The 19,726-nt window shown below is 49.5% G+C and overlaps 1 protein-coding gene across 1 annotated transcript in view; it reads left to right on the forward strand.

The window, feature by feature from the left end:
• Positions 1-19,726, forward strand: part of MPP4 (MAGUK p55 scaffold protein 4) — a 136,770-nt gene that overhangs the window by 84,271 nt on the left and 32,773 nt on the right. Inside the window, exons 6-12 of the mRNA XM_077272114.1 lie at positions 191-272; positions 548-633; positions 9,088-9,159; positions 11,666-11,862; positions 11,956-12,020; positions 12,693-12,710; positions 14,783-14,821. Of these exons, the coding sequence (XP_077128229.1) occupies positions 191-272; positions 548-633; positions 9,088-9,159; positions 11,666-11,862; positions 11,956-12,020; positions 12,693-12,710; positions 14,783-14,821 (559 nt within the window). The remainder of the gene's footprint in view (positions 1-190; positions 273-547; positions 634-9,087; positions 9,160-11,665; positions 11,863-11,955; positions 12,021-12,692; positions 12,711-14,782; positions 14,822-19,726) is intronic.

Here is a 19,726-nt window from a genome sequence, read left to right on the forward strand (position 1 = left end):
TACAGGTGTACTAATGCCAATTCACCTAGTACTTTTGGTTAGTACCCATAAAATGCCCCGTGTCATATTTAGTGGTAAACTCCTTTAGTTCATCTTCTTCTTTATATGCAGTCATATACATAGACTAGCCTGAATAGTTATGTCCTAAACGTCTCATCGGTGACCCTTACATTATATTATTTCTTCCAAGGGAGCTACAATTAAACGTCATGAAATCACCGGTGACATCATAGTTGCCAGAGTCATCCATGGTGGTCTTGCAGATAGAAGTGGTAAGTATACATAACTGGAATAAAAAGTGTGATGATTTTCGGAGGTGTTCAGGTTTATCACAAAAGTCTGCAGTTGCTCTATGTGACTGCAGACCTGTAAATCCTCACATTGCACGCAGTGCGTGTTGTGAGGATTCTCGGGTGCCCGTGGTGAGACCGAGCAGTTATAGTGGGACTGCAGACTTTTGTGGAAAAACCTGGACAATCCCTTTAAGTGTGTCAGTATTTTGAAGTGTACATTGTATTATTGAACTAATTCCTTCCTTTCATTATAGGTCTCCTGTATGCTGGCGATAAACTGGTAGAAGTAAATGGGGTTCCTGTGGATGGTCTGGAACCTGAACAAGTTATTCAGATTCTGGTAAATATATAATATCATATAAAACTCCGCACATTTCACATCTGCTATGGTGATCTATCTCAGCTGTGTAAAGAAAACACTACACAGTTATTTATTACTAGATGGCAGCCCGATTCTAAAGAATCGGGAGTCTAGAATCCATATATACTTTATTTATTCAAATGTAAGAATAATACAATTAATAAATAATAGTAAGAAAGAACAAAAAATGGCTGCACTCACCAGCTCTTGACAATTCTTGACAGTACGGCACATTTCTGATTGGTCGCTCGCGGCAGGCGGCAACCAATCAGAAAAGTGCCGCGCACCACGAAGGCATATATCTTTGTCCACCCTGAGCGGGTGTAGGACGCTGGTGACGTCACTTATCTCCGGACATTATCTCCGGACAAAGCCACGGAAGTTGGCACAAATTGCCGGAAGTAGTATTCTAGGCAATTATATATTAGATTTTAATGTTATCAGTGTTTACCTTTGAACGTTTATATTGTATTGTCCTGTCACCAGCCATGTGTACGATTATCGGCCGAAAGCCTCTCTGGAACCAATAATCACCCCATGTAAAGGTATCTTTATAAGTTAAAGATTCAGAATACTATGACTTTTATCATATCCTGAACAGTCAAGTTTTTTATGAACCGTTAAGGTTTTCTGGTTGAAGTAAAAAAAACTCTGAGTGTTTACAGTTTGAAACCATAAAATGTTGAAAAATTATGTCATTCTTGAGTATATCACTCAATGGTGCTCATAAACGTGTCAAATTTGATCTATAATATACTTTAATATACGTTACTTTAATCTTTAATATACTTAAGAACAGGGCCCCAGACATCACACAGGGGGTCTGAAACACCGCACAGTGGTCCAAAATATCGCTGTGCTCTGCCTGGGGCCCCATATGCTGCCTGGGGCCCCTGTGCTCTGCCTGGGGACCCATATGCTGCCTGGGGCCCCTGTGCTCTGCCTGGGGCCCCTGTGCTCTGCCTGGGGCCCCATGTTCTGCCTGGGGCCCCTGTGCTCTGCCTGGGGCCACTGTGCTCTGCCTGGGGCCCCATATGCTGCCTGGGGCCCCTGTGCTCTGCCTGGGGCCCCATATGCTGCCTGGGGCCCCTGTGCTCTGCCTGGGGCCCCATAGGCTGCCTGGGGCCCCTGTGCTCTAGCTGGGACCACTGTGCTCTGCCTGGGGCCCCATATGCTGCCTGGGGCCCCTGTGCTCTGCCTGGGGCCCCTGTGCTCTGCCTGGGGCCCCATGTTCTGCCTGGGGCCACTGTGCTCTGCCTGGGGCCCCATAGGCTGCCTGGGGCCCCTGTGCTCTGCCTGGGACCACTGTGCTCTGCCTGGGGCCCCATATGCTGCCTGGGGCCCCTGTGCTCTGCCTGGGGCCACTGTGCTCTGCCTGGGGCCCCATATGCTGCCTGGGGCCCCTGTGCTCTGCCTGGGGCCCCATATGCTGCCTGGGGCCCCTGTGCTCTGCCTGGGGCCCCTGTGCTCTGCCTGGGGCCCCTGTGCTCTGCCTGGGGCCACTGTGCTCTGCCTGGGCCTCCAATTTGGTGGGCGGGGACCCTCGGCCTCCGATTTGGTGGGCGGGGACCCTCGGCCTCCGATTTGGTGGGTGGGGACCCTCGGCCTCCGATTTGGTGGGCGGGGCCCCTCGGCCTCCGATGTGGTGGGCGGGGCCCCTCGGCCTCCGCTTTGGTGGGCGGGGCCGGGCCCCTCGGCCTCCGATTTGGTGGGCGGGGACCCTCGGCCTCCAATTTGGTGGGTGGGGACCCTCGGCCTCCAATTTGGTGGGCGGGGCCCCTCGGCCTCCGATGTGGTGGGCGGGGCCCCTCGGCCTCCGCTTTGGTGGGCGGGGCCGGGCCCCTCGGCCTCCGCTTTGGTGGGCGGGGCCGCTCGGCCTTCGATTTGGTGGGCGGGGCTCCTCGGCCTCCGATTTGGTGGGCGGGGACCCTCGGCCTCCGATTTGGTGGGCGGGGACCCTCGGACTCCAATTTGGTGGGCGGGGACCCTCGGCCTCCGATTTGGTGGGCGGGGACCCTCGGCCTCCGATTTGGTGGGCGGGGCCCCTCGGCCTTCGATTTGGTGGGCGGGGCCCCTCGGCCTCCGATTTGGTTGGTGTGGACCCCCGGCCTCCGATTTGGTGGGCGGGGCCCCTCGGCCTTCGATTTGTTGGGCGGGGCTCCTCGGCCTTCGATTTGGTTGGCGGGGCCTCTCGGCCTCCGATTTGGTTGGCGGGGCCCCTTATCCTCCGATTTGGTGGGCGGGGACTCTCGGCCTCCGATTTGGTGGGCGGGGACCCTCGGCCTCCGATTTGGTGGGCGGGGCCCCTCGGCCTCCGATTTGGTTGGCGGGGCCCCTCGGCCTCCGATTTGGTGGGCGGGGACCCTCGGCCTCCGATTTGGTGGGCGGGGCCCCTCGGCCTCCGATTTGGTTGGCGGGGCCCCTCGGCCTCTGATTTGGTGGGCAAGGACCCTCGGCCTCCGATTTGGTGGGCGGGGACCCTCGGCCTCCAATTTGGTAGGCGGGGACCCTCGGCCTCCAATTTGGTGGGCGGGGACCCTCGGCCTCCAATTTGGTGGGCGGGGACCCTCGGCCTCCGATTTGGTGGGCGGGGACCCTCGGCCTCCGATTTGGTGGGTGGGGACCCTCAGCCTCCGATTTGGTGGGCGGGGCCCCTCGGCCTCCGATGTGGTGGGCGGGGCCCCTCGGCCTCCGCTTTGGTGGGCGGGGCCGGGCCCCTCGGCCTCCGATTTGGTGGGCGGGGACCCTCGGCCTCCAATTTGGTGGGTGGGGACCCTCAGCCTCCAATTTGGTGGGCGGGGCCCCTCGGCCTCCAATGTGGTGGGCGGGGCCCCTCGGCCTCCGCTTTGGTGGGCGGGGCCGGGCCCCTCGGCCTCCGCTTTGGTGGGCGGGGCCGCTTGGCCTTCGATTTGGTGGGCGGGGCTCCTCGGCCTCCGATTTGGTAGGCGGGGCCCCTCGGCCTCCGATTTTGTGGGCGGGGACCCTCGGCCTCCGATTTGGTGGGCGGGGACCCTCGGACTCCGATTTGGTGGGCGGGGACCCTCGGCCTCCGATTTGGTGGGCGGGGACCCTCGGCCTCCGATGTGGTGGGCGTGGCCCCTCGGCCTCCGATGTGGTGGTCGGGGCCCCTCGGCCTCCGCTTTGGTGGGCGGGGCCAGGCCCCTCGGCCTCCGCTTTGGTGGGCGGGGCCGCTCGGCCTTCGATTTGTTGGGCGGGGCTCCTCGGCCTCCGATTTGGTTGGCGAGGCCCCTCGGCCTCCGATTTGGTTGGCGGGGCCCCTTATCCTCCGATTTGGTGGGCGGGGACCCTCGGCCTCCGATTTGGTGGGCGGGGACCCTCGGCCTCCGATTTGGTGGGCGGGGACCCTCGGCCTCCGATTTGGTGGGCGGGGACCCTCGGCCTCCGATTTGGTGGGCGGGGCCCCTCGGCCTCCGATGTGGTGGGCGGGGCCCCTTGGCCTCCGCTTTGGTGGGCGGGGCCAGGCCCCTCGGCCTCCTCTTTGGTGGGCGGGGCCGCTCGGCCTTCGATTTGGTGGGCGGGGCTCCTCGGCCTCCGATTTGGTGGGCGGGGACCCTCGGCCTCCAATTTGGTGGGCGGGGACCCTCGGCCTTCGATTTGGTGGGCGGGGACCCTCGGCCTCCGATTTGGTGGGCGGGGACCCTCGGCCTTTCGATTTGGTGGGCGTGGCCCCTCGGCCTCCGATGTGGTGGTCGGGGCCCCTCGGCCTCCGCTTTGGTGGGCGGGGCCAGGCCCCTCGGCCTCCTCTTTGGTGGGCGGGGCCGCTCGGCCTTCGATTTGGTGGGCGGGGACCCTCGGCCTTTCGATTTGGTGGGCGTGGCCCCTCGGCCTCCGATGTGGTGGGCGGGGCCCCTCGGCCTCCGCTTTGGTGGGCGGGGCCAGGCCCCTCGGCCTCCTCTTTGGTGGGCGGGGCCGCTCGGCCTTCGATTTGGTGGGCGGGGCTCCTCGGCCTCCGATTTGGTAGGCGGGGCCCCTCGGCCTCCGATTTGGTGGGCGGGGACCCTCGGCCTCCAATTTGGTGGGCGGGGACCCTCGGCCTTCGATTTGGTGGGCGGGGACCCTCGGCCTCCGATTTGGTGGGCGGGGACCCTCGGCCTTTCGATTTGGTGGGCGTGGCCCCTCGGCCTCCGATGTGGTGGTCGGGGCCCCTCGGCCTCCGCTTTGGTGGGCGGGGCCGGGCCCCTCGGCCTCCGCTTTGGTGGGCGGGGCCACTCGGCCTTCGATTTGTTGGGCGGGGCTCCTCGGCCTCCGATTTGGTTGGCGGGGCCCCTCGGCCTCCGATTTGGTTGGCGGGGCCCCTTATCCTCCGATTTGGTGGGCGGGGACTCTCGGCCTCCGATTTGGTGAGCGGGGACCCTCGGCCTCCGTTTTGGTGGGCGGGGCCCCTCGGCCTCCGATTTGGTTGGCGGGGCCCCTCGGCCTCCGATTTGGTGGGCGGGGACCCTCGGCCTCCGATTTGGTGGGCGGGGACCCTCGGCCTCCGATTTGGTGGGCGGGGACCCTCGGCCTCCGATTTGGTGGGCGGGGACCCTCGGCCTCCGATTTGGTGGGCGAGGACCCTCGGCCTCCGATTTGGTGGGCGGGGCCCCTCGGCCTCCGATTTGGTGGGCGGGGCCCCTCGGCCTCCGATGTGGTGGGCGGGGACCCTCGGCCTCCGATTTGGTGGGCGGGGACCCTCGGCCTCTGATTTGGTGGGCGGGGCCCCTCGGCCTCCGATTTGGTGGGCGGGGCCCCTCGGCCTCCGATTTGGTGGGCGGGGCCGCTCGGCCTTCGATTTGGTGGGCGGGGCTCCTCGGCCTCCGATTTGGTTGGCGGGGCCCCTCGGCCTCCGATTTGGTGTGTGCTCTGCCTGGGGCCACTGTGCTCTGCCTGGGGCCCCATATGCTGCCTGGGGCCCCATATGCTGCCTGGGGCCCCTGTGCTCTGCCTGGGGCCCCTGTGCTCTGCCTGGGGCCCCTGTGCTCTGCCTGGGGCCCCATGTTCTGCCTGGGGCCCCTGTGCTCTGCCTGGGGCCACTGTGCTCTGCCTGGGTGTAGGACACTGGTGACGTCACTTATCTCCGGACATTAGCTCCGGACAATAGCTCCGGACAATAGCTCCGGACAATAGCTCCGGACAAAGCCACGGAAGTTGGCACAAATTGCAGGAAGTAGTATTCTAGGCAATTATATATTAGATTATTATTATTATTATTATTATTATTATTTATTTACAGTATATAGCACCATTAATTCCATGGTGCTGTACATGAGAAAGGGGTTACATACAGAGTTATAGATATCATTTACAGTAAACAGGTTTACAGTGACAGACTGGTACAGAGGGGAGAGGACCCTGTCCTTGCGGACTTACAGTCTATGGGATAGTGGGGAAGAGACAGAAGGTAGGGGTGAGGCGGCGGCTCTGGCGGTGGTGAGGCGGCTGCTCGGTTATTGTAGGCTGTAGGCTTTCCTGAAGAGATGGGTTTTCAGGTTCCGTCTGAAGGATCCGAGGGTGGTGGATAATCGGACGTGTTGAGGCATGGAATTCCAGAGGATGGGGGATATTCGGGAGAATTCTTGGAGGCGATTGTGTGAGGAACGAATAAGTGTGGAGGAGAGTAGGAGGTCTTGGGATGAACGAAGATTACGTGAGGGAAGATAGTGGGAGATTAGTTCAGAGATATAGGGAGGGGACAGGTTGTGGATGGCTTTGTAGATCAGTGTTAGTAGTTTGAACTGGATTCGTTGGGGGATTGGGAGCCAGTGGAGGGATTTGCAGAGGGGAGAAACAGGGGAGTAGAAAGGAGAGAGGTGGATTAGGCGGGCAGCAGAGTTGAGGATAGACTGGAGTGGTGCAAGAGAGTTAGCGGGGAGGCCACAGAGGAGGGTGTTGCAGTAATCGAGGCGGGAGATGATGAGAGCATGCACAAGAGTTTGTATATTTGTATGTAAATGATATTTTTGTAGCATACTACATGTAAAATGATTGAATTTTAGTAGGTGTTGGCATTGCTAGATCCTACTGTACTTACAGTATATGTGCACTGTGGTGTGTGGGCACAGAGAACAAAAGGGCGTGAGTTTGGGAGTGACATACCCAAGATGAGAGGTATGATAGGAAGAGTTGGATGGGGACAGAATACAGGAGAGCATTGTGTTTCTTCCTTTGGCTCTTTCCTTTCTATGTCTTTTTTATCTAAAGGTACCGTCACACTAGGCGAGGTTGCAGCGATATCGCCAGCGATCCGTGACGTTGCAGCGTCCTGCATAGCGATATCGCTATGTTTGGCACGCAGCAGCGATCTGGATCCTGCTGGGATATCGCTGGTTGCAGGGAGAGTGGACGAACTTTCTTTCGTCGCAACTCTCCCGCTGACACCGCTGGATCGCCGTGTGTGACGCCGATCCAGCGATGTCTTCACTGGTATCCATGGTAAACATCGGGTTACTAAGCGCAGGGCCGCGCTTAGTAACCCGATATTTACCATGGATACCATGGTAAAAGTAAAAAAAAAACACTACATACTCACCGTCTGTTGTCCGTCACGTCCCCTGGAGCTTGCCGTACTGACTGTCTCAGCGCCGTCCGGCCGTAAAGCAGAGCCCAGCGGTGAACCTGCAGTAACAGCGGTTCACCGCTGGGCACCGCTGTTACGGCCGGCCGGCGCTGAGACACAGTCAGTGCGGCAAGCGCCGAGGGACATGAAGGACGACAGAAGGTGCGTATGTAGTGTTTTTTTTTTTTTACATGGGGACTTCGGCATCGCTGAAGACAGTTTCAGCGATGCCGAAGTCGCTTGGTCGCTGGAGAGAGCTGTCTGTGTGACAGCTCCCCAGCGACCACACAGCAACTTACCAGCGATCACGTCGCTGGTCGCGATCGCTGGTAAGTTGCTTAGTGTAACGGCACCTTTATCAGTCTTCACTCTTCTTTATTACCTCTTTTTTTATATTGATTCTCTTTATTCTCCCTTTACCGGTCTCTCTTGCTTTGCTGTCTTAATCTCTCTCCCTTTCTTCTCTCTGCTCTTTCTCCCCATCTATCTCCTCTCCCTTCATTTTCTTTCTTCCTTTCCTCCTTTCTTTCTTTCTTTCTTTCTTTCTTTCTTTCTTTCTTTCTTTCTTTCTTTCTTTCTTTCTTTCTTTCTTTCTTTCTTTCTTTCTTTCTTTCTTTCTTTCCTTCCTTTCCTCTTTCCTTCCCCTTCCCTCATTCCTTTCTTCCTTCCTTACTTTCCTTACTTTCATTCCTTCCTTCGTCCATTCCCTTACATTCTTTTGATGTTATCTCTTTATCTTCTCTCTCTTTTCCTCTCATCTTCATCTCCCTCATTGTCTTTTCTCTTTCCGCTCTCTTACCCTTTCTCTATTCCCCATTCTTTTCTGTCTGTCCCTCCAATTTTTTCTTGCTCTGAATTCTGTCCCTCTCTTTAAAGGGAACCTGTCATGTCATTTTGCTCTATAAACTGCCACCAATGCCATAGAGGTCAGTCATGTAACATGCATCCCTAATGTATATATAAAGCTAAACATGTCAGTATATAAGTAGAAATACTTTTAATCCTTTGTAAATCCCTAGCTTCCAGTATGTGGGTGGCACTGGATATTACGTCAGTCATGCTCCTCCGGTCAGTAGTCGTGCTCACTGCAGTTTGAATGATGAGCTGAACTGATCCAACATCACGGCCCTCTCTGAGGAAATCCCACAGGTTTGTGCTGACAGCCCACTCCCTCGGCATGCGCATTGAAGTTGGGCGTTCATACCCAGCTTCACTTCTGATTTGCGCATGCTCTAAAAGGTGCTGGCACTTAGGGGCTTGGAGCATGCCTTGAGCTCATGGAGCAATGTGAGCGGTGTGCACTCACAGCATGCCCCAAGCCCCTAAGTACCTGCACTTTCCGGAGCATGCGCAGATGGAAATTGAAGCTGGGGACATATACCCAGCTTCAATGTGCATGTCCAGGGAGCTGGATGTCCGCACTAAGCCGTAGGATTTCCTCTCACAGGGCTGTGATATTGGATCAGTTCAGCCCATTATTTGATCTGTGGTGGTTATGAATACTGGCCAGAAGAGCGTGAATGAAACGATATCCAGGTACAACCACATTACTGGAAGCCAGGAATTTACATAGAAGGTGAGAGAAGATTAAAAGAGTTTTTTTACTTACATGCTGGGGCGTTTAGCCTTATAGACACATGTTAGGGCTGCACATTATATGACCAGTATGGCATTGGGTGCAGTCTAGTAGGCAAAATGATGTGACAGGATCTGTTTTAATATCCTTTTCACTCATTTTTTTCTTTCCATTTGAAAACGCTCTGTATGCCTATTCATTACTCTCGATTTCTGTCCTGTAATTCCTTTTCTTTATCTATTCCTTTTTTCCCTACTTTGTCTTTTCTCATCCCAATAAATATTCTTTATTAAATCTGCAGGTTCATTCTGAGGGGACAATCATCTTTAAACTCATACCCATAGGTGATCGCACTGTAAGCAGTCACACCATGGTAAGAAGAATCCATTTCTTTTAGATCTTATATTTTTGCCTTAACACACCAAAGATGCTCCTCATGCTTTACACATGGCTCCCTTACCTAACCTGATCTTAAAAAAAAATCTACATTTAAAAGGATTTTCCCACAAAGTACATTTTAATCAATAAATCTTGGAATAAAACAAAGTTACACAATTGGATGTGTTCAAGTAAAATGTTCCTGTGTTGACATAATCTTATAAATGTGCCCCTGCTGTGTACTGTGTAATGGCTGTGTCTGACAGTGTAGGGTCATGGTCTGATCATACAACAGCTCCCGGGCAGGGGAGGAAGCAAAAGAGAGGATACAGACAGGACAGCAGGGGATCACAGCTGATTCTTTTTATGAGAAAACATTTCCCTGTTTTAAGCAATGTTTTACCTGAATGAATCATTTGCCATCCCATGCTGTCCTGTCTGTATGATCTCTTTGTGTTTTGATGCCGTTTTGATGCAACAGAATCCCTATGCTATGCAAACTGTCAGCTCTGCACTGACAGAGAAAGTTGCTGATCACGCACTGCGCATGATCGAGCAACTTTCCTAGCTCTGATGACCAGGATGTTTTCGGGTCACCGTGGCAACGATCGAGACCCCGCGTCACGCCACGGGGTCTCCGATTCAAGGGCAGAGGGCTGTCATCCCTCTGTCAGCTCCCAGAATGCTACGATCGCGTTCGATTGCAGCATTTAGGGGGTTAAAGCGCTGGGAGCGGTGCATGACCACTCCTTGCACTTAGTGCTGGTTGTCAGCTGACAGCCGGCAGCTTGTGTGCGCACACAATCACAATGACGTAATAATCCGTCTCTGGTCAATAAGACCTAGGGCACAGGGACATATTATGACGCCCAGTGTCAGACAGGGGTTAAGTTAGCCTCACAGTCATGATAAATTGAAAATTATCTGATCTTTGTCTTATTATTGTTTTACTAGTGTTAGTATGTGTACAGGTGTTGGACCTTCTCAGACATAATAAGATTCTCTGTCCATTTATAAATGAGTTTTCCAAGTGTGCAGTGATTTCTGGATGATTTCTTCTGTATTGCAGAGAGTGTGTTCACTTGACCCAAAGGATTCAGTTGTTTCATAAGTGTCCATTGAAATATAAGAAGGAAAAATATAAAGCACCTAAACAAATATATTATCTCTAAATCTCAATCTTAGTCCCTTGTGGAATATTTTTTAGGCCACGGTCACACTAGCAGTATTTGGTCAGTATTTTACATCAGTATTTGTAAGCCAAAACCAGGAGTGGAACCACCAGAGGAAAAGTATAATATAAGCACGTCACCACTTCTGTATTTATCACCCACTCCTGGTTTTGGCTTACAAAGACTGGGGTAAAAAACTCACCAAATACTCACCGTGTGCACCTGGCCCTACTGAAATGAAAATGCAGGTGGTAGACATAGGACCAGAAAGGTAACTTGTCTTGAGGATTTTATACCTCATACTAATGCAATATGTGTGCAGGCACTTTCAGGGTCATCAAATCCATACCTTAATTGTAGAAATCCCTTTGGCAGTTTCTATGTTTGGTGTGGGTATAAGGAGCAAGCTCAGGAGTTGAGCCTGCTCTATACACAGCAAGTCTCAGCTGTATAATACAGCCGGCACCTGCCTCTACATTATTTGTCTTAACCACTCCAGTGCTACTGTCAGTGATGGGGCCGCCATCTTTGAGGTTGGGCTTGTTGCACTGCAGTATTGCAGTACATAGAGCAAGCAGTCAAATGATTGCAGGTGCAATCGTACTCACCAGAAGAATTATGTCATAGTTTTTTCCATATAATGAGCACCTTAAAACTGAAACCCTTCAAAACAATGGAGAAATTGTGTTTTTATTCACCTTTTTACCCATTTGGTATTTTTGTTCCATGTTTTCACTACATTGTATGGTAAAATGAACGGTGTCTTTGAAAACTAACACTCATTCCACACAAAAATAAGCCTTTGTAATAGCTATGTTGGGGAGGTAAAAACAAAAGAGCAAAAATGAAAAATGACCTGGTCAAATATTTTGGTGAAATTAATCTGTAAATGTTCATTTAAAGGTAATCTCTCTCCTCAGCAAATGCTATTTACCTGCAGATAAAGGAATAATGTGCAGGTTAATAGTGTTACAGAGAGAAAATGAACTTCTTTCCTTCCTGAAGCCACCATCTTTCAGCTGCTCTGCACAGCTGCTCTGCAGAGCCGAAAGGCAATGAAAGAGCTGGGGTAAGCTCTATAACTGAAAGGTGGCGGATCCCCGGAGGAAAGACGTTCATTTCCTCCTGGTAACCACATTTTCAGTAAAGTGACAGGTTCCCTTTAAGAAAACAGCTCTTCCTCCAGGGACAGTTATAGAACTCTACATTATTGAATGCTCTGGCTGGTAATAAATGTGATGGTGTTGTGTATTACACGCTCTTGAAACAGTATACTTGTGCTTATTTACGGTAGTTATTTTCCCCTTTTTTTTCTTCTATCTGAATAAGCTGTTTGTCAGAGCGATGGCAGATTACTGGCCTCAGCAGGATCCGGCCATACCCTGCGCAGATGCTGGCCTGCCTTTTAAAAGAGGAGAAATCTTGCAAATAGTTGATCAGAGCGACTGTATGTGGTGGCAAGCACGAAAAGCATCAGACCTCAGCAGATGTGCCGGCCTCATCCCATCCAACCACTTACTGAAGAGGTACAGTTCTAGTAATCCTGTCTGCAGCTCCTTCCGGCTGTTGCTTTCTACAAAGCAAACATTATTACTTTTCTTATCTTTTTATGTATTCAGAAAACAAAGGGAATTTTGGTGGTCTCAGCCATTCATGTCCCATACTTGCCTTAAAGCATCCCAGTGTGAGTATCTACTAATGCACTATACTGACAACATCCGGCATCTGTATTTTCTGTCTCTTTTTTATCATTTATATTTTACATTTTGTATTCATTTTTTAATATATGTTATTTGATTAAATTATTGCAATATTTTCAGCCTAGACTTAAAGGTATTTTCCCCCTTAAAATAACTTTCTACCCTGACTGCAGTGTATAATAATATTAATAATAGAAAAAAAATCTCTCCTCATCTTCGCCAGGTCCACCTATGAGTCTCTGCCTCTGCCCCCAGTGTCTGGCATTACCTGCGATGCTGACTTTATGCTGACAGCACGGCGGCCAATCAGTGAGCTCAGGTGCTGTGAACAGTGCGTTCCATCCGCATTAGCGGGGCAATTAAGCTCACTGATTGGCTACTGCGCTGTCCATGTGGTGTCAGCTCTGCAGCCAATTTCCATTTGTGGAGAAAAAGCAGGGATTTAATGTCGCATCTATGATAATCGGTGCACTGGCCTCCTATACAGCTGTATGAAAAGATGGTAGACATTAACCCTCACTGAGGGCTGGGGCTAATTTGAGCTCTGCTGTTAAGCCCAATGATTTCTGCGCAAATTCCTCTGTAACATAAAGTAGTTCATGTTTTACATGAAGTTTTACTTTGTTTCTTTTTTAATCATACTTTCACATGGACAGTGAGCACAATTGGGGAAGGTAAGAAAATATTAATTAATATTAAAACGCTATCCCCAGAATGGCATGATTTGTCACAAAGTTCAGTAAATGCATACTTAATATATTATAATAATAATCTTTATTTTTATATAGCGCTAACATATTCCGCAGCGCTTTACAGTCAGTTTGCACACATTATCATCACTGTCCCCGATGGGGCTCACAATCTAAATTCCCTATCAGTATGTCTTTGGAATGTGGGAGGAAACCCATGCAAACACGGAGAGAACATACAAACTCTTTGCAGATGTTGTCCTGGGTGGGATTAGAACCCAGGACTCCAGCGCTGCAAGGCTGCAGTGCTAACCACTGCGCCACCGTATACAAATTTAAGCTCAACATAAAGTTTTTTACCTGCACCTTTGTGACTTTTATCATCTCTACCTGCTGTTCAGTGCATCCAGCTTCGTATAGAAGAATTGGGGGTCCTATTCTTACCAGCTGTAACTACATTTCCCAGCAGCACTTGCTTCTCTACAGTGCTGCAGACCCCCCTCGTGTGTGCTCCTGACAAGCTACTTCTTTCTGACTTATTATCAAGTTAATCTAAGTGTAGCATTCACCTTATGCTTCTGTGCACACTCTGCTCCTGTACAGTGACCAGCCTGACTGATTTTATCTTCTGCCATTACATCGTGGATCTAGCAGAGCTCACCTACCTTGCACTTCTCCACAATGGTAGTGCAAAGGTGCGTTTGTTGCCTGTTGCAGAGAGATCACTTACGTGAAACTGCAAATGCTGTGCTGTTGATGTACTGTATATGCCAGAAGATAATTATCTGTCATATGTATTAATACAGAAGCATTTACAGTTTTACATTACTGGTCTGCTGCAGTCAACAAACACAGCTCAATTAATCTCAGCCCCTGCACACTGATCCCCATACTGCAGTATATCTTTCCTCTCAGCACCTCTATACAGTGTCTCATCCTGCCGTCAGTGCATCACTTTTTTTTAGCCCCCCTGTATTTAACTCTACCTGTATTATATCACTCCTCTCAGCCCCCTGTACACAGCCCATCCTGCAATATATCGCTCATCTATGCCCCCTCTATTTACAGCCCATTCTGCAATATATCTCTTTTCTGTCCCCTTTATATACAGCCTTATCCTGCAGTATATCTCTCCTCTCAGTCCCTGTCTGCAGCCCAATCCTGCAGCATATCTCTCCATTCTGTCCCCTGTATACAGCTTATCTGCAGTATATCGCTCTTCTTGACCCCTATATATACATCCCCATCCTGCAATATATCTTTCCTTCCTGTCTCCTAAATCTCATTCTGCAGTATATCACTCCTTTATGTCCCCTCTATTTACAACCCCATCCTGCAGTGTATCTCTCTTTTCAGCTCCTTTTATACAGCTTTTCTGCAGTATATTACTCTTCTTGGCCCCTACACAGACCCATCCTGCAGTATATCTTTCCTTTCTGTCCCTTCTATTTACAGACTCCTCCTGCAGTATATCTATTATGTCTGTCCCCTCAATATACAGCCCTATATTGCAGTATATCTCTACTTTCTGTCCCCTCTATATACAGCCCACTTTGCAGTACATCTCTTCTTTTTGTTCCCTATAAATAAAGCTCACATTCTGCAGTATGTCGCTCCTCTTAGTTCTTAGCACACACACCGCTGCTTCAAGGTATGAACTTTGCAGAGTAATGTTTGAGGCTCTGCTCCTTTCCATGACATCATTCCACATTATTCCATAGCAGAGCTATGCTGGCAAGATGGCACCTGAGAGATAGATTGCACTGCGCATGAGTGACCATTAGCTGTAACTACTAAAGGATGGTTCCAATGGTAACTGATGGGTAAATAGCATCTGGAAGCTCAAGCTTAGGGTGGTGATATGTGCAAAATGTGGCAGATTTAAAAATTATTTATATTTACACAAGTGAAAAAATATATGTACTTTATTATAATACTACATTGTGATGTTGGGAATAAATCTTTAAGTTTTTGTCTGAGCACATGCATGTATATAACAGTATGGATAATTTATTACATTTAAAAAAATTACATTAAGTCTGTGTTGTCATTTATAGAGGAAGATATGAGAATTGATGAGAAATTTGTAGAAGCTGGTAAGCGCTTACTATCTGTATGTATTATAAATATTGTGTGTGATGAATAGTTTTACTGTCTACATCATATCTTTCCAACCAATGATCGCAGACATGTTCTTTAAAACATGCTCAGCCGTTCACTAGATGACAGAAGCAGTGAGAAGTGTCACTTATACAGTAGGGAAGGGACTGGATTAGAGCATAGACAGCAGTGCTTATGTCGCCATAGGAGGGGACGTCTTTGCAGTTGTGCAGTCTACAAATAACCAGATCACAGTTTTCGGCAAAAATTATGGATATGTTTTTTTAATCTCCATAATGAGCTTCCTCGATTTAGGGGTACTGTTTTAAGGATTTCTTCTTTAGTAAAAGATTGGGAGTCACTGGTCTACACGTTAAATGACATTTTAGCATGACATCATAATGGATATTGTTACAATTTGCAGTGCTCTAACATTAACATAGAATAAAAGGAAATCGGTATTTAATAATCTAAATTTAATAATCTAATCTTTATTTCCACTATACACATATATTTTATTATGGAATTTGCAAGCCCTGCAAGAGTACATTCACAAATGCCCAACACCACCACATAACAAATCACAGTGAAAATGCATCCTAAAAGAGCATTGGCATACGAGATCCAAGTAAATTTACCGTAATAGCGTGTTAAAAAAAATGTGGTGAAAACAAAAAAGGGTCTTGCAGAAAGTTATCGGTGTCAGAGTTTTGGAGCAAAACACGCAGTTGGTTATATGAACACCAAAAACTATCTTTATGTAGTGACTTGAAAATTAACTGAAATTCTGAGTAATACAAAGCTAGCAGAGTAAACGCTAGAAATCTTGCTGAACCAAACACAAAAGGCTTGGTTAGAAAGAGTAGGGTAAAACGGTATGAAGGTGATCAGTTAAGATGAAGTGGCAGACTTATTAGAGATAAGTTGACAAATTTGCTGAGTATCTAGTTTGAGTTGAATTTCCTGAAATTTGCAGTTTCACACAAATATGAATATTTTGAGAATCAATTCGTGGCTGTCAAAAAAAAAACTTGCCCAGCAAGTCCTGCAGCTATGACACAGAATACACCAGCGACGAGATGTTAAAGGGAGAGGAAGGCCCTAACAGTAGGAAGCGAGGGATGGGGCACCTCCTGACTCCAACCTGTGTCTGTCCCTAAGCTCCCCTAACGCCCTATGCGGGTCTGTCCCCTCGCCGCCTTCACGTGCCTAGTCCCTAGCTGTCACCTCAATATACCCTGGCTAGTGCACTGGCCGGCAAGGATGCTAGCCTCACCTCTGCAGATGGTAAAAACACAGGAGAAGTGACAAACATGGAACAGACAAAGATAAGTGTATCAATACTCAACAACTGGCTCTGCTGCAAAGCTCCAAGCAGCAGAGGATGTGGCACCAAGAGTCCAAACTCCACATTAGCAGCAGCTACACCACTGACACCAGAGAGCTCCTAACTCCAGGCTGGTTTGCAAAGAATTACTCTATTATTGACAGTCAGCTGATGCGTCATGTGACTATTGAAAGGATGGTAGGAGTTGTCTCCACCCACATCAGCTGACCAGCCAAAAAGCAGCTGCCAGCAAGGATACTGACATTAATCCTTGGTGGCCTAAAAGGAAAAAAGCAACATTTAAATGATAGCAGAACCAGAGCTGTCACGAATCCAAAAATGAATTGTGACATTATGGATTATCATACCTTGGACAGTGGAGGTCAGTACCTTGGCCATCACAGATCAGTGGTTCTCATTAACATTTTGTACGGCAGAGTCGTTTCAAATCTCTGGAGTCACTGGGTGAGTCTCTCTCATCTATAGAGTGAAAGCTCTTATTATCAGCAGGGCCCTCTCTCTGCTGTAGAGTGTAAGCTCTTACGGTCAGTGGGGCCCTCTCTCTCTTGCAGAGTGTAGGATCTTATGGACAGCAGGTCCTCTCTTTTCTGTAGAGTATAGGCTCTTATGGTCAATGACACCCTCTCTCTCTCCTGTAGAGTGTAAGCTCTTATGGTCAGCGGGGCCCCCTCTCTCTGTTCTGTAGAGTGTAAGCTCTTATGGTCAGCGGGGCCCTCTCTCTCCTTTAGAATATAAGCTCTTGTTCAGCGGGGCCCTCTCTCTCCTGTAGAGTGTAATCTCTTGTGGATAGCAGGATTCTCTCTCTCCTGTACAGTGTAAGCTCTTATAGACAGCAGGACTCTGTCCTGTAGTGTATAAGTGGGGCACCCGCCAGGGCCTAGGGGTTACTCAGTACCGGGTCTGATAGTCATTAAAGGGGTGGTCACGGTGGCAACGACCCGGTCCGTGGCCCTGGGTTCCAAATTAAAGGGAAGGTCTATAAAGGGGTTAGTAAAAATAAGAATGTTCATGACGCCACCTGTGGTATTCGGTCAGAAGTGACCAACGCTGCTTAAAGGGGTCCACTGGGGTGATGTTATGGCAGCAGGGATGGTATGGCTTCCCACAGGTGAAGCTGGGTCCCCAGGGCTCCTGATGTATTTGGCAAAGATGGTGTGGTGCCAGAAATAACCAGAGGACACAAGGTTGCAGTATCTACCTGTTTACTGGTGATTCATGGCCACAGTCCAGGGTACCGGTAATAGGTGTAGGTGAGGTCCAGTCAGCCTGGAAGCGATTATGGATCCCCCTTCCAGGTGAGGTTATAAGCCTTCCTTCTTCCGCTGTAGGGCGAGTCCCTTGCTGCCTAAGGCTCCACGCAAGGTCCTCTCTTTCCCTGTCCTAAGACAGTACCCGCATGGTAGGCAACGCAAACCTTTTTACAGGTGTCTCTCAGATGACTCCGGGCTCTATATGTTGCTGTACCTTCGGGTGTGGGTGCGGACAGACAACCTGAAGTCTTTTGCCCTCCGGTTCTGCTATGGGACATACAGTTCCACACAGCTTCGGGCTCCTGGTGCCCGGTTCCTGCGCTCCAGCGTGGAAGGAGCTCAGTCGCAGCTCTCTTCCAGCTCCTTAATACTCCTGTGCTTCTTTCCTCTGGCACGTTCTAAAAATGCAATGCTATCTGCTTCTCTTCTCTGGCCTGAAGCTGCAGCACATGTAGCTGCACAGCACTAGCTTTCCTGCTCACTCTCTTCTCCCAGTCTGTCTGCCACAATCTCCCTCCAAAACTGACTAACTCCTCCTCCAAGCCAGAATATATATACAGTATCTCTAGGGAAGCTCCCCTGAAACCGGGTCTAGAGCTCCCCCTTCTGGCCTGGAATCAGAATATGTTGCATGTAAGTACTACCTGTTAAAGGGATCCTCCTCGCTTCCAGGCACGGTGTCACCCTCCCCAAAAGGAAGGCAACACCACTGTAACAACCGGTTTCCTGGGGGTTACATAAGCTCTTGTGGTCAGCGGGGCCCTCTCTCTATCCTGTAGAGTATAATCTCTTATGGTCAGCAGGGCCCACCCTCTATCCTGTAGAGTATAAGCTCTTATGGTCAGCAGGGCCCTCTCTCTTGCAGAGTGTAAGCTCCTTTGGTCAGCAGGGCCCTATCTCTCTCCTGTAGAGTATAAGCTCTTATGTCCAGCGGGGTCCTCTCTCTCCTGTAGAGTGTAAGCGCTCATATTCAGCAGTGTCCTCTCTCCTGTAGAGTGTAAGCTCTTATGGTCAGTGGGGTCCCCTCTCTCTCCTGTAGAGTATAAGCTCTTATAGTCAGCTGGGTTCTCTTTCTCTCCTGTAGAGCGTAAGCTCTTATGGTCAGCGCGGCCCTCTCTCTCTCCTGTAGAGTGTAAGCTCTTAGTCAGCGGGGCCCTCTCTCTCCTGTAGAGCATAAGCTCTTATGGTCAGCGGGACCCTCTCTCTCCTGTAGAGCGTAAGCTCATAGTCAGCGGGGCCCTCTCTCTCTCTCCTGTAGAGTGTAAGATCTTATGGTCAGCGGGGCCCTCTCTCTCCTCTAGAGCGTAAGCTCTTATGGTCAGCGGGGCCCTCTCTCTCTCCTGTAGAGTGTAAACTCTTATGGTCAGCGGGACCCTCTCTCTCCTGTAGAGCATAAGCTCTTATGGACAGCACGGTTCTCTCTCTCCTGTAGAGTACAGCTCTTGTGGTTAGAGGGGTCCTCTCTCTCTTGTAGACTATAGGCTCTTATGGTCAAAGGGGCCCTCTCTCTCTTTCCTGTAGTGTGATCTCTTATAGAGAGCAGGTCCTCTCTCTCCTGTAGAGTATAGGCTCTTATGGTCAGCGACGCCCTCTCTCTATCCTGTAGAGTGTAAGCTCTTATGATCAGCAGTGTACTCTCCCTCTCCTGTTGAGTGTAAGCTCTTATGATCAGCGAGGTTCTATCTATCCTGTAGAGTGTAAGCTCTTATGGTCAGCAGGATCCTCTCTCTCTCTCCTGTAGAGTGTAAGCTCTTATGGTCAGCAGGGTCCTCTCTCTCCTGTAGAGTGTAAGCTCTTATGGACACTATATAAGAGTATAAATTCTTAGTTGTTTCATATACAATAAATCTGAGATTAGTAAAATTAAAACACCAGTGAGAACAAGAGATTATATAGTATTTTGGGTGGGGTTACTGGGCTAATGGGGTCAAGAAGTAAGATAATTCCTATTGGCAAACTTCTCTTTGTGACCAGACATATTAATAATTTAAAATTGAGGAGTAGATTAGTTAAATGGTCAAATATGAAAAGTGGATATACATTTAAGGGAAAACGATCTGCAAGTTGTGGGAAATGGTTGGATTACATGGTTGATGGATATTTATAAACAGAGCTTTGGAGACTGATAAAGAAGGCTTACAGAATGCAAATTTGCGACATTGCTTGTTTTTACAAGCTCCTTGCCATTTTAACCATTTAAGACATTTTTTTTTAAGCTTTCATTCTGAAATGTATTTTTCTTTACTAGTGAATTTGTATGATTCCATAACTATTTGATAATATAGCATATTTAATAATCCATA

The sequence above is a fragment of the Ranitomeya variabilis genome, chromosome 7, assembly GCF_051348905.1.
Source record: "Ranitomeya variabilis isolate aRanVar5 chromosome 7, aRanVar5.hap1, whole genome shotgun sequence".
In the NCBI taxonomy this organism is placed as follows: Eukaryota; Metazoa; Chordata; class Amphibia; order Anura; family Dendrobatidae; genus Ranitomeya; species Ranitomeya variabilis.